This window comes from Micromys minutus (assembly GCF_963924665.1).
Source record: "Micromys minutus genome assembly, chromosome: 1".
Classification (NCBI taxonomy): domain Eukaryota; kingdom Metazoa; phylum Chordata; class Mammalia; order Rodentia; family Muridae; genus Micromys; species Micromys minutus.
Genome location: NC_137969.1, coordinates 216,534,842 through 216,549,945, shown reverse-complemented (window position 1 = coordinate 216,549,945; position 15,104 = coordinate 216,534,842). Strand labels below are relative to the sequence as shown.

Sequence of the window (15,104 nt, the reverse complement as noted above, 5' to 3'; positions counted from 1 at the left end):
ATGTGACAATCAGCTAACTCCTGACTGCAATGGAAGAGCGTACCAATTTGCTATTTAAAAGTTCTTGAGACAGGCCAGGTGTTGTGGTGCACATCTGTCATCCCAGAAGAGATAGGGCAAGAAGCAGAATTGAGTTCAAAGCCAATCTGGGTTGTACTGTTTGAAGCCAGCCCAGGGGTTATCACATCTTCTCTCAAAATGGCAAAATATAAGATAAAACTGATGAATTCCTGTTGATTCAACGTGTGGTCATAGCATCATATGCCAGAATAACTTTCTTGCTCTTGAGAAATGCATCCTTGAGTTTTTAAGAGATTAAAAGACTACTCCTAAAATACTTTAAAATAACATAGCGGCCTGGGCATGGTGGCCCCACCTTTGATTCCAGAACTCTGGAGGCAATGGCAGGTGGATTTCTGTGAACTAAAGGCCAGTCTACATGGAGAGGTTCAGGCCAAGCAGAGCTACAGACTGAGAGCCCATCTAATAAAAAAGGCAGCAGTGTGCAGCTGAGAGACAGCATGACTGCCATGTGGCTTTGGCCTACAAAAGCAGCAATCTGGTCTCATCACAGAGTTAAAGCAAACAAGGCAAAAAACGCTGTAACTTTTGAAGCGGGTGCTAACTACACATTTGTCTACTGTACTTTATGGTTGTTTCAATTTTCCAAAATTTAAAAAATGTAATAAAAGCTTGGGGTGGCTTCTTCCCAAACTATTTGCCTAAGTCATCTAAAACTGGACATGGTGGTGCACATCTGTAATTCCAGTACTCACTCAAGTGATTAGTGAAGCTTGCATGTCAGAATTCAAGGCCAGGGCTGTAGAGATGGCTCGGTGATTAAGAGCACTGACTACTCTTCCAGAGGTCCCGAGTTCAAATCCCAGCAACTACATGGTGGCTTACAACCATCTATAATAAGATTTGATGCCCTCTTCTGGTGTGTCTGAAGATGATTACAGTGTACTTATATATAATAAATAAATAAATCTTTAAAAAAAGAATTCAAGGCCAGGCTGGGCTAAATAGTGAATTTCAGGCCAGCCTGGGCCAAACAGTGAATTTCAGGACAGCCTGGCTACAGTTTAGACCCTGTCTCAGAAAACAAACGAAGAAACAAAACAAAATCAGATAGCAAGACTTACCCTTAACTTTTAAACTACCTGAACTTTTAACTAAGGAAATGTTTTGGGAGGCTGGAGAGATGGCTCACTACTTATGAGCACATGTTGTTCTTGCAAAGGACCTCAGTCAATTTGTAATACCCAGAGTAGTTTACAACCATCAATAACTCCAGTAAATTCTTCTGACCTCCATAAGCACCAGCCATACATAGTCCACATTCACAGATGCAGGCAAAACACTCACACACAAAACAAACCCATAAACCTAATTTAATTTTTTTGAAAAGGTTTCCCCCATTCATTATCCTCTCTGAGCTCTGTAAAACCTATTTCATTGTTGCAAATAATATTCTTCTCTAGAACAAGTCTAATGTAAATCTCAAAAATAACACCAACAGCCAGCACAAGATTTATAGGTGTAAACATCTGGTTTTTATAACAAATAACAAAGTTAACAGCAATAAAACAAATCATTTAGTACAGCATATAACGTGTTATATTAAATTTACAAAAATGATATATATAAAACACATACTGTTTATATCATACAGTAATTCAACAGGAATATCAAAACAGGAATCCAAGTAACTACTACTCATGCACAAAACATGCATATATCAGTATTTTTAAAACTCTATTTTACACAATACTGTTTATCAAAGCCTTTTTTAAAAATGTAAAGCCCTTCCAGATAAGTCAGAGGTCCAGTGAGGAGTGAACTGCACTTCTGTTTAGGCCAGTGCTTAGCTGGCACAGTGCTTGGTGAGAGCAATCCTGGGCTTGGAGTCATGCCCAATAAGGGTGAATTTCTTTGCACCATAGGACCAGCATTTTATCCCAAAGGCAAGCCTTCCAAGGGACAAACAGTTATACTGGATACAAGTTAGGAGCAGAGAGAAAGGCATCAAAAACTGCTGGATATATGGCCCAAGAAAGGGTAACTGTAACGACGTCTGAGGCACTACTCGTGGCAAAGGTTTTTGTGAATCCTTTTAAGGTTCTATCAGTCTCCCTATCTGGTTTACTACCTCCAAATTTACAGTATGGTCTACTAAGTTCTAAATCCAGTAAAAAGTGTACTTCTAAGAAGAAAATAGGATGGAGAGACATCTGAGACGTGTTGACTATGTTTTTAAAAATTACAGAAAGCAATGACCTTTTTTATTTTTCCCTACGTATTCTACACAACTTATGCAATGCCCCTCAACCGGAAAGCCCTTTTAGGGACACAGCCCTAAAGAATCAAGGAGCAAGTTCACGGCTTAAAATCTTTATCCACAGACCTTGGAAACAAAAGGTCTCATCCAAATAAAACTTGAACATCACAGACCTGTACTTTGCCAGACACTCGGACAAAACATCTGAAAATCAAAATCAATTCACTATCACCACCACTAAGACCTCAATATTCACTTTTAACTAGCGATACATCCGTCACCTTCCGTTAAAGGCACTAGCGTCCATACATGACAACAAGACATAGTTTATCTTGGGTTTAACCTAGTAAAAGGAAAGTATGAGACAAATATTAAGACACCACCTTTTTCTTTTTTCTTTTCAGAGACTAGCGGGGAGGGGAAGACACTCGCTACATCAGCTACTCAAACGGTGGTCATCAGTTTCAAAGAGCCAGACCGGAAGCGGAGGATCTTCTTCTTGAGGTTGTGCGAGGCCTTAATTTTGACAAAGGTTTTTGTGGGACGGGTGTGAAGGTCTGGGGCTGTGACCGTTTGAATCGGGAGAGTCTGGACAAACTGGGACCAGATCAAACCCCCGCTCTCCTCAGAGTCGCTGGTGGTGGTGCTCTCGCCCACAAAGTCGCCCTCACTCACACTGGACTCGCTGTCACCGAAGCAGTTGGTGGTGTAGTTGCTCTGATCGTCCTCGCTGGTGTCCACCACCGTGGAGTGGAAGAGCGACTCGCACTCGGCCGAGTACTCGGAGTCGCTGGCCACGTAGGCGTAGGGGCTGGCGTACGGCAGGGCCACGGCCACTGGGTAGGCGCCCCCGTGCTCCCTGCGAGCCCTCCGTGCCCGCCGCAGAGCCTCTTCGTAGGAGACCTCGGCCGACGACTTCCACCTCCGGTAGTCGGTTCGCTTGTGCTTAGGTTTGGCCACCACCGGCTCTCGTCCGTGCGCGTGCGCCCTGCTGCCCGCCCTATGGCCGCCGGTGCCCAAGGGCCTGCCGGGAAGACCAGGGTCCGGCAGCCCGCCGCTGCGCCGGCCCTTGGAGGAGGCCTTCCTGAGTTTCTTATTTGTATCCGAGTCTTCTGGGAAACGGCACTTCTTGCCCGCCACCCGCGGTTTCTCCCTGACGGTGGGCAGGCCATGCTCCGTGGCTGTCTGGCCGCGGGCCTTCAAGGTGGCACTCCTCGCGACACCCGGGTTCCTGTGTGCACGGCGCGGCCTGGCGCCTGCCTGCTGCCCTGGGATGAACTGAGCTTTCACCAGATGTCCTTCCTCGAGGCTTTGAGAAGAGCCCTCGCTTTTGAAGTCCAAGGATGGCCTGTCCACCGCAGGCAAAGCCTGGAGGCCGCTCTTCTGCGGCATCTTTTTCTGGAGCTGCAGGGTTTTGCTCTCAGTAGGAGCGACTGGGCCTCTGCTGGGACTTGTTTTAGGAGAAACAGCCGAGACCTGATTGCTTTCCTTCATGGATTCCCCAAGCCCGGCTGGACACCTTGCAAGCTCTTGAGAGGCTGCCTTGGCGGTTTTGGATAGATGCTTGCTTTGGGGTTCCATGGCAGCGAGTGCCGAACAGCCCTCTGGCAGAGCCAACCTCTTGCTTTCTAACTGTTCTGTCTTTGAGTCTTTTGACTTCTGCTTAGGAGGGGAGAATGGCCCATTTTCCAAAGAGGGTATTCCCCCAGTGGGCAAACACATCTGTTTCGTATTCTTAAGGTTCACACTACTGCCCTGTGGGACAGCACTAGGAGCCCTGACACACACACTTCCATTCCTCAAAAGCCCCTTGGTAGGGTCAGCGTTCACACTAGTTCTAGGTTTATTGGTCCTTACAGGGTGTGTTTTCTTCTGGACCAGGCTCAGAATATACCCATCCATTTTCTTACTGGATACAGGATGGGAAGCCGACCACAAACTGCTTGGAGATGGCAAGGAATTATCTGTTTTGGTGGCACTCAGTTCAGATCCAATGCAAATGTCGCTGGCATGGTTTCCAAGCCCCTCCTCTTCCCTCAGAGGGTTGCCCGTCAGACAAAGAAGAAACATCGGGCTCTGCACAGCCACAGCATGAAGTGGACTGGGATAGCGATATACGTCATTCCCGTTTTTAGACACAAGGTCACACTGGTATTTAGGATTCACATCTGCAATGACATCAAGGGAATTAAATTGTGGTGTGGAGGGGGAACTGCAAATTGTCCCTGAGGCCTGGTCTTCACAGTCCAACCATCCTATGAGATCTGAAAAACATGTAAAGATACACTGAAGGAATGAATTGGTAGAGCCACCTTGACTCTGGCCAATGTTTACTACGGTAATTGGTGGAGAGAGAATCCAAAGAATTGAGAACTATTCCACACTAGCTCCTCTGCGTGAAGGTCATGGATGGCTGAATGTAGGCAAACAATATTCAAGAATTTTGACAAAGTACAATATATCATGTCTTTAGCAACAAAAACAAAAAGTTTAGCCATAATGCATTGAAACTTCTGAATAATGTAAGGAAACACTTCATGAAGCTTAGTGAAAATCATGATGTAAATCAGTACAAAATGTAAAGATACCTATGCAAACAAACTCTGAAGGGAAGCACATCAAAATGCTAACAGTACCCTTCCAGTTCCATAAGTGAAAAGCAATGTTTACTTTTCGTTTCCAGTAACTGTACCGGAGAACTTTTTATTTTCTTTTTCTGGTCTACTCTCTCTTCTCTGGTTTCTCCTTAAAATATTTAAGACACTTGCTGTGGCCTTTCTCCTCATTTTTGTATTTTTTAAAAAATGTGTTCCCTAGTGGAATTTATTTAAACATTACTGTCCTTTGGAGGGGGGTCAACAAAACAGATCAAAGCTCTTTTTTAAAGGAGTATTCTTATTTTAAATTTTGTGTATGTGTAAATGCGCATGAGTGCAGTTACCCACAGAGGTAAGAAAAGGACGCCAGATGCTCTGGAGCTGAAATTACAAGTAGTGGTGAACACCTGGGTGTTCTACAAGAGTAGTGTGTGCTCTGAACCATCACATCTTCTCTCCAGCCCCCCAGATCTTATTACAATAACAACTAATAAAATTTTAATATTCACAGTATATCTTTAATAGTGACAGTAAAAACAATATTTTAATAGGGTAAGGATGGGTAAGGAATTTTTGATAAGATTTGTAAAAACTGAGCAATTTTGAAGGTTAAATTTTTTGGGACTAGAGACAAGGCTCAACAGTTAAGAGCACTTGCTACTCTTAGGAAAGACCTGAATTCGGTTCTCAGCATCATGTGGCTACTAGCAGCACTCTGACAACTCTAGAGAACAGGATGCCCTCTTCTGGTCTGTAGACACTGTACACATGTGGGAAACTTATTTTTAACATACATACAGGAACATGCATTCATACACATAAAATTCTATTTTAAAAGAAGCTGCTTCCATTTCAAAACTTCATGTCAAAATACAACAAAATAAAGCTCTTGGTTAAATGTTTCTACCTTGGAAAATAAATTATTTTTATAATCTTCAGTTGGGGAAATTCAAAGTTTTCTATTATCCATTTGAATATTGAGAATCTATGATGTAGTAACTCTTTAGGAGAAAGCATTTTGACCTTCAATAATTAGCAGTCTTAAGAGGAAAAGAAACAAAAATCATCTAGAATGCAGGATGATATCATTTCTAAAGAGTTTGGTTTTTAATGAAAGTGCCATGTCTATACCTACTTGGTCTCTAATAAAGAACTTGTTAATGGTAGAAAAGCCCACGTGGTGGTGAACGCCTATAATCCCAGCAGGAAGATAGGGCAGTGCAGGAGTGTGTGGGGTTGCAGAAAGGAGGCAGGTAGGAAGGAAGGTAGTGAGACCTCTCTAGCTTACAACATTTCCCCTCATCTTCCCCCAGTACCTTAAAACCCCGCTTTTTTCCTTAAAGTCACATTTGCCTGAGTTGCCATTTATCTCCTTTCTTAGAGCAGACAAAGCAGTCTCCCAAATCCCAGCCCAACTGTCTCAAGTACATAAGGATGTGGCATTTGGAATCTAGGGGTCTGTCTTTGAGGAAAACCTGTCCACAATGCCTTTTAATGGGTTTATAAAGTTTCCCACTGAAACCAGATCTGCAGAGTGATAGGGAGCAATTAACAATGAACCCGAGGCCCAGATACTAGACAGATACCAGGGTCCGGTACTCTCCAAACGGTTCACTGCTGCTAGCAACACACAGGGTACACATACAAAGCTTGACCAATTAGCAATCTCAGCTGCTCAGTGTGATGTTTGCTTTATCAGACTCAGAAGAAAAAAAAAATATCAGCCTTGCACTCAGATGAAAAGCATGAATGCAGTGGCTCATTCCTGCTCCCTAGCAGCTCCAACCCTCGTTTTCTCTGCTGTTCTATGTTAACAGAATATAACGGTAATCAGGGAGAGTTCTGACTTTCAGGGATGACTCTCATTTAGCAAGTGGAGGCTTCTGACAATACCTGTAGCAATAGGCCACTTTTTTTAAAATCAGATAAGATGGCTGAACATAACCATTTCTTAATTCCCTTAAAGTGGTGGGAGAATATAAATTAGATCTGAGTTTGAATCCTGCTATGGCCCAACTATGTAACCTTAAAATCATTTAAATAACCTCACTAGGCTTCATTTTATATTTAATTGTATGTGCCTGAGGGTGTGTACACACACCACATGTGTATATACCACATGTGTGCAGGAGCCTACAACGGTCAGATCCCTTGAAGCAAGGGTTGCAGATGGTTATGCTGAGACCTGAACCCAAGTTCTCTAGAAAGCAGTAAATCATTTTAACTGCTAAGCTGTCTCTCCTACCCATCATTTTTTTTTTCTTAACTGCACCCTGAATGTTAACGATTGTACACCGAAATCCTATTGGAAGAATGCACAGAAGATAAATGTAGTCCTTCCATCAACAGCAATATCAGGACTATCTTGGAAGCCTGGGGTGGCGAATTCTGATATATAGACTATGGGCAATTTCATTACGTGGACTATTCTGAGAAACATGGAAGGGCCACAGCTCCCTGAAGTGTCAACAGCCCTTGGCTAGACTGATGGGCACATGTAACTTACTGTGTACTTTAAAGAATAAAAGAATTCCAGGATAGTTTTCAAAGGAAAACAAAAAGGTGGAGATATAACTCAGGGGTAGCATGCCAAGGGTCAGAGACACGAAGAATGTAAAAATGGGGTTGTAGGTGAGATAGTAGGTGTTTAGTGTGAAGCCCTGGCTTCAATCACCAGCATCAGAAAGGGATGAATGAAAAAGTAAGGAGGGAGGAAGGGAGGCAGAGAAAGGAAGGGCAGATGTTAAACAGCAAAGAACCAAACCTTGTGTCTCTAATACAGGGACAATTCCTCCAAGAGTAAGGCGTCTTTCTAATTCTATAATTTAAAGCCAAATGGTATCAAAGAGCTGGTTAGTCTAGATGTTCATCTAGACCAAAGTGTAGGCTCTGTGTGTGCTCTGCCCAAACGGTTTCCTATCAGAGATAGCTGAAGCTACATAACTTCAAAGACCCGACCTCTTCCAATGAAAACTTCTATCAATGCTAAAAACGCTTACCTGCAGATTTAGAGCAACCGTCTGAGATGGCCAAGGCTGCCTCCAAGGGGCTGCAGAAGCAGGTGCTGGAATGGCAACTGGACAAACACTCGCTGAACACGGAGTTAGAGGAGTTAGAAAGGGATCCTGAGGCCCCATCACTCAACTCATAAAACCCTGCAGTAAAGGACGGTTGGAGTTAGGATCCTATCAAGCGATAATAGGCATTAATGCTACAAAGATGAAAGACTGACACATCAAAGAAAAGCTCATCTTCATTTCAAGTTCTTTGTTTGGGGGGTCACACAAATGGTGGATTTTTACACATAAAATTAAATATACGGTTTTATTTCAAATATTCCTTAGAGAAGGCAAAAATCCCATAACACTAGTACAGTTCAAAGTTCTTTTCTTTCTCCTTTCTGTCCCATCTTTAAAGGTGAGAAAAAGGAACCCACATCTGCCAGACTCTCAACTTTATCAGGAATGTTTCAGGGGAATTACTAATTTCCCTGGTGGTTCATGCCTATAACCCCAGCACTCAGAAGTAGGAGGACGGGCATGGATTCAAGGCCAACCTGGGCTACAAAAACAACGCTGAAGTAAATAGTAAATATAAGAGAAAACAAACTTAAGGAGCCAAATGGCTTACAGGAAGGGAAACTGCAGCAATCTCAGGAAGCTGAAGTGTGACTAATTTTCTAGCCCAGATCTGACTTTCTCGGGTTTCAAAGGAGGTCTGTTTACTCTTCCAGAAATCTGAACAGAAGTCTGTCGTTTTTAAACTCAAGGATCACTAGGCAGCTCATCCCGGTTATTGAAAGGTTTATACAGACTGAGTTTACTTCCCCCTCGAGCAAAGGAACAGTGGGCTGCTTTTCCACTCTGTCCACGCTGGAAGCAAACCGGATCCATTTGCTAGGGCGTCTCCCTGGAGTGCTCGCTCACCTGAGCTAGGCCGGCTGTCAGTCTCCAGGTCTTCAGAGGTCTTCTCAGCGTCCAGTCTCAGGTCACTTATCTGCTTGTCAAGTTCTTGCAACTGATTCAACAAACCGGCATCTCTTCTCCTCAAACAGTTCTATTAGGAAGGAGCAGGGAAAAGAAAAAAAAAAAAAAAAATGGGCACATAGTGACAAAACCAGAAAGTCCTCTATTCGCTTGTCTAACTGTCACTAAGCCCTTTTTGATCAAAATGCTACTGGATCGTCTGAATGCTAGGCAAGCCTTCTATCTTTAGATCTTTCTCAATGTTTTGGGTTTAACAAAAAACCAAGTTTGTTAAAAGTAATAATAGGGCTATAGCATGGCTCAGGTAAAAACGCTTGCCGTCCAAGCCTGGTCATATGAAATCAGTCCCCTGAACCCACACTGGAAGGAGAGAACCAACTCCTGAATTCTGTCCTCAGACCTCCACAGGAGTGATGACCACACAACTGCACTCTTTTACATACACCAAACACACAATAATTTAAAGCATATATGTGGCTGAGTTACATAGATCCTTGGTAGAAAGCTTGGTTATTGTGCCTGTGTTCAATGCCTGGTACTGTAAGAATGTAAAAGATGTTTTTTCTTTTACTAATCTATACAAACTGACTTTTTATAGGTAAGGGCAAGGGATTTGTATAGACTTTGAATCATCTGGTGTACAGCCAGTTTAAAGAAAATCCTTCACAGTAGGCTCTTGAAGTCAAAGTAACAGATTTTCTACATTACACTCTAATCTTTCTTAGGTGAGATTTTTCTGGCCAAATGTCATGGCCTACAGAATTTTGTTTTCTATTAGTTGCTTAGTGGGGCTTAATCAGTCTTAAGGCCTTTGAAAGCGAGAAATTAATCCTAATGGCCAGCGCCAAGCAAAATGTGAGCTGGCAGAATCCAAAACCCTCCAGGGAAAGCCCATCAAGATTTGAACTCAGCTTGGGTTTCCCACGGTGACAGACTGGTTGCCCTAACTCACACTGCCATCTACTGCTCCCCGATGCTGGAAAAATCGAAAGAACGCAAAAGGCATCTGGTTTAAATCAAGAGAGCCAAGTCTACAAATGAAAATATACCATAAACATCGACTGGAGTGGAATTCTCCTGACACACTGCCTGGTCCCAGAAGCGGACAATAGGAATGCGCCAACTCACGACCTTGAGATTCACGAAGACAAAAAAGGTGCGATTGTACAAGACAAAGCAGAAATGTAAACGACCAGTCACAACCAGAAAGAACTGGCTCAAATTCTCGAACATACAATTCTGTTCCATTATCAAAGAAACAGTAAAAATGCCAAAACAGAGCTATTGCACAAACCACAGAACACATCCTTACAAAATAGATACACGGAAATATCTAGGCCTTGCTCATGTCCTGTGACTTTTAAAAGCTTGCAGACGCAAGCCATATGCTTGTGTGCTAAAAACTGAATTTTATCAGAAAAAAAAAATGAATTAAGTAAAAGCACCTTGATGCTCAATAGCTACACAAATAATCTGAAAAACGGCAATACGAGAAAACACGTGACAACCCACAACATCACTTTCAAAGGGCCATTATCTGGCTTAAGTAGTCTAATATAACACGCTGGGATGAGAATCTTTTTTTTTTTTTTTTTTCTGCTGTTTCCAAAACTACATTTTGAGGTCACTGAAACAAAGCTGCCGCCATTATTTTGAGGCAGCATCAAAAGCTGTTCTCCACACATGAAGGTCCAAAGTTCTTTTTCTTCCTTGCTAATGAAGACTGCACAGAACGACTGAGACGGTGACAGAAATCCAATAAGATAAATACTCCCAGCGAGCAGGTTCTCTCTTCGCCCACCTCCACCACCAAGCACAGCTGGCGGACCGGATAAAAGAGGAGGGGGCAGGCTCTCCGGCCAAATTGCCAGTATTTGCATCTAGTTTTAGCTGCCTTATACAAAGGACTTCTATTTAAAACTAAGCCCCAGCCCAGGAGAAAGAGACTTGCAAGAAAAAGAGAGAGAGAACACCGGGTAGGGCACAGCTCCCAGCAGGAGCTTCCCTGTAACCGTAAAACTCAACGTTGGACAGTTAGGCAAGCCACAAGCCTCTTCCTAGCTTTTGTGCGCGCCTCCCCCCACCTCCGGGGGGGTGATAACCAGGGAGACCACAAGGTGAAATGGCATTTTAAGTGGGGGTTGCAAACCTCTGGGGAAGCGGACTTGCAGTAGTTTAACTTTCACGTTGGAACCAAAGGGACTCCAAGAATTCCAAATGCAGGATAGAAGAGCGGCCACCCCCCTCCCCGCAATCCGCCAGCTCCTCAGGTGACACAAAGCAGGCATCCGCCAACAACGCGTGGAAGTCACGCGCGGCGGGCATCCACGACACCAGGGGGTCAGGGGAAATCGAGGCGGGGGTCACGTCGTGGCCAGAGATCCCACGGCCAAAGGGGCTACCAGCCCACCCTCCAGTCAGGCCACCGGCCACCACCTACCAACTGCCTCCGCAGCAGCAAGATGTTCTCCTCCAGGAACTTCTCCTCCAGGCGGCTGCGCTGCGCCGCGTCCCCCCGCAGCTCCCCGGCGCGCGGCGCGACCGCCCCCACGGCCCCGGAGCAGCGCAGCGCACCGCGCACCAGCAGCTCCTGGCGTTGCCGCAGGTACCCCAGCTCCGCCAGCCCCGCCAGCGTGGCCTCCTGGCGCTCGCGGGTGCGCTGCCGTTCCGTGTCCGCCTCGCCCCTCTCGCGCCAGCGCCCCTCGGCCTCCGGGCCCCGGCCGGGGCTCAGCGGCTCGGGCTCGCGCGCTGCGTCGGGCTTCATGACCCCCCGAGGCCCGGCCAGCCCGGGAACAGCAGCACGCGCTAGGGCCCGGGCCGCGAGCTCATGCCGCCCGCACTCGCATCCCGCCCTGCCCCAATCTGCCGCCCCGCAGCTGATAACGCCCCGGCCACGCTACGTCACTCCCGGCCCCGCCACCCGCTACCCCGCCCGCTCGCCCGCCCGCCCGCCGCCGCCTCCTCCGCCGGCTCGCGGCAATCAGCTCCTGTCAGGCGCCGGGCCGCCCGAGCCCCGCCCCGGCCCCGCCCCGGCTCCGCGCCCCCTTTTTCGGCCCGACGGCACCGCGGTCCCCTCGGCGCCGATTGGCTCGGCTCCATCTCCAGAGGCCGTGGCGGGCGCGGGCCGAGCATCTTGTTACAGCAGCCCCGAGGGCCGGTCCGCGGGCGCCGTGGCTTTGGGCTCCCGGGACAACTTTCGGAAACTTAACCCCTTCCTCAGGCGTCCACGTTCCGAGTCCTCTCCCTCGGCCCTGGGTTTCTCCAGCCCAAGCTAATGTCTTACTCGGTACTCAGAACACCATTTCTGTGGATTTGGATTTGGACGTCGCCTTTGTTTTAAACTCTGTTTTGTAACTGGGGGGAAAAAAGGCAAGGATATTTTTCTAAAACTCTTTTTGTTTGTTTTAGCTTTTCAGCGGAAGCTTTGCTGTAGGAGGTACTTAAAATCGGACAGAAGGATGCTGTTGTGAGCCCAGCGGTCACATCAATTCCTGTAAAAGTCCAGACTTTATAAGGGGTGGCATGTGAGCAGCTGGGGTTTGGGGTTTTTGGGGGGGTTGTGGAGTTTTTTTGGGGTTTTGTTTGTTTGCTTGCTTGCTTTTGGTTTTTTGCTCCTTAGCTTCAGTTCACTAGATCCCTGACCCTGAATCCAGAGTGAATGTTATTCCTGTTTCATCCACAAATAGGAAGTTAAGTGCCTTCTCTTTGTGCCTCCATTTACCCAATAGTCAAATGAAGCGAACAGGCTGGCCTATTCTAAAAATTATAGTGTCAAATGACGTACAATACGTATTCGGTAATCCAGCACGTAAATCTTAGAGTTACCACTCTCAGAGAGGAGGAGGTGGTACCTACCTTTAGTCTCTTATGGTTTTGTTTGTTTGTTTCCAGGAGAACTTTAAAAAAAATTTTCCCTAAAGTGTCATTCGGGATTTAACCTTGTGATGCCACTGAGTGGGTATTTAAATGGCACAGGGATCCATCTGGAAATGCCACCAGCTGGCTTATGAGGCTACACCTCGTGCCTCTTAAAAAGTGTTGTATCCAAGCACCTCAGAAATTGAAGGAAAGTTAAGACAAAGTGTTATCTGAAGGAACACGTGTCAGCTCATGATTTCAGAATTTTACACCTTTGTCCAGCTGCTTACTCCAGCAAGGATTTCTCTTTTTACCCTCTGTGTAGTCTAATCTTCCAAGATCAATTTGTTCATGGCCCATGCCCAATACACCCCACCCACCCCCACACCCTTGCCAACCAACTTACTGCTTGGGTGTCTGGTCCTTCTCACACACTGTTGTCTGATTGTCTTTCTGGGCACACACAATCTGTGTACTTAGGTGTTCCTTGTACATCTTCAACTACATCATAAAAGCTCTCTGAGTGCAGGGACTGTTGTAATACCCTCATAGTACCTGTGCTCCCTCAGTACGAGGCCTAGAAGCATGCAAGTGATAATTACCAGAGGAGACTCCAGAGGATGCAGGTTGGTTATAAGTTGTTCTTCTATTAGCATCCCTTTAAACTCAATAGTTCCCACTTAATCTCTACAACAAATAGAATTAAATTGACCTTTACCAAGAAGACACAAACAAAAGCAAGCTCCTCCTTGCCACCCACTCACACCCGTTGTCCTCTCCCACCCCACTTCACCCACCCAGTCTCCTACCTCCCACAGACATAAAAGGGAAGACAGCCTTGGTTCATAATTAGCATGATATCCTATTCAGGTGTTCCCACATGTACAAAGTCTACAAGACACACAGTCTTTATGCCTACTGTGTCCCAAACACTACATACGGTAATTCAGGAACTAACTTTGCTTCCTAGTTTCAGGAAGATGAATTTAGAATGATGTCTCCTGCTTTACACAACACAGGCCACTCTCCCAAGTCCTCCGGCATTGTTTTGTTCTACCCATTTCTAAACACACCTCTTGCTTTCTAGTTCTGAATTAGGTTCCTTCTGACTGGGTGGACCCTGTTATTGTGGCCTGTGCTGTGTCACACACTGACAACTATATTTATATAGTTGAAGGGGTGGAGGAAGCTGAAATGTGTTTTTACACACTGCTAATAAATCTTGTTACAGCTGACAGACAAGTCCCTGTGTCTCCAAACTTCTCCACCTTCCCACCTCCCCCCCGACACACACCCTGCTCCCCCACCAAATGCCCCTTTAGGATGGTGTCTTAGTCCAAAGCAAGCCATTTGTCATAGCAGCTTGTTCATCTCCGTAAAAAAGTGTTCCCAACAAGTTTAAATATTAAAACTAATGTATGCAAAGGGTTCTGCCAATAAAATGGTCACAAATGGTGGGGGAAGGGAGGTTATGCCTTCTAAAGTATCCATTACACATTAATAAGTAATGCTGTTCACTCAGATGCCAATTAAAACAAACTTCAGCTGTCAAATGAAGTTTGAAGCAAGGAGCTCAATGCTGTGATTGTTTTTCCAGGAAAATTCCCAATGTCATCAAATTAAGTGTGACTGGCCTGGTTGCCCCTGTTCTGAAACCTAACAGCCAAATATTCTCCTCTCTAGTTTAGTTTGCTGGATTTTCTTGATTCTTGAAGTCCTTTGTAGGTAACAAGAAGGCAGTTGCCAGCAATCACCCATAGTTCCCTTCCATTATGAACAGGGTCTCACTTCCTGCTGGTTTGGATTTCCCCCTTTCTGTTAAGCAGCCATCGGTGCTTCTTCCTCTAATGGTGCAACTTATTTCTCTCCTTTCAAGTGATGTTCAGTGCTAGTCCCATCTTTTCCTCTCTCTGGAGGTTTATTTATCTTGGGGATACTTCGATAGACCCCTCCCCCGAGAGTGTGACATTAAAGACAGAATGACGGACCTGCTGCCTTGTTGGACCTGGAGAATGAGCTAAAGGTGCAAGCAAAAAAGCATGGTGGTTGAGCACACTGCAACTGTGTAACGTATCCTTAAAGATAATTTCTAAGCAGTGCCCAGAGGGTCCCCGCATCATAGTATGAAGCTGCACCCTTGGACAGAACAATTCCAAAGAGCATCCCCATCAAAGTCTGAGCATCATTCTGTAAATTCCTTTTCCTGCAGTGAATAGTCCACTGCAGACACAGCAAGGAGTATCAGTTTCACGATTTGCAATAGAGAAAAGCAACAAATGATGCCTTGCAGCTTTTATGGCCAAACGGGCACAACTGATGTAATTGAGGAAAGCTGTCTCCAGATTGGGAGGGGGAGGAAAGTGCGGTCCTTTGGATTGGGTG

General features: G+C 45.5%; 1 protein-coding gene across 2 annotated transcripts; it reads right to left on the bottom strand.

The window, feature by feature from the left end:
* Window positions 1-1,691: 1,691 nt before the first annotated feature.
* Window positions 1,692-11,628, bottom strand: DACT1 (dishevelled binding antagonist of beta catenin 1; the record flags this gene model as incomplete). Of its 2 annotated transcripts, none has more annotated exons than XM_080929130.1 (4): window positions 1,692-4,545; window positions 7,878-8,033; window positions 8,805-8,934; window positions 11,305-11,628. In XM_080929130.1, 4 exons carry the CDS (start codon window positions 11,626-11,628, stop codon window positions 2,726-2,728), a joined length of 2,430 nt encoding a protein of 809 aa, XP_080785256.1. In that variant the 3' UTR covers window positions 1,692-2,725. The 2 variants fall into 2 exon arrangements, with proteins under 2 accessions (XP_080785256.1, XP_080785257.1); XM_080929131.1 differs by having other exon boundaries at window positions 1,692-4,449.
* Window positions 11,629-15,104: the final 3,476 nt, after the last annotated feature.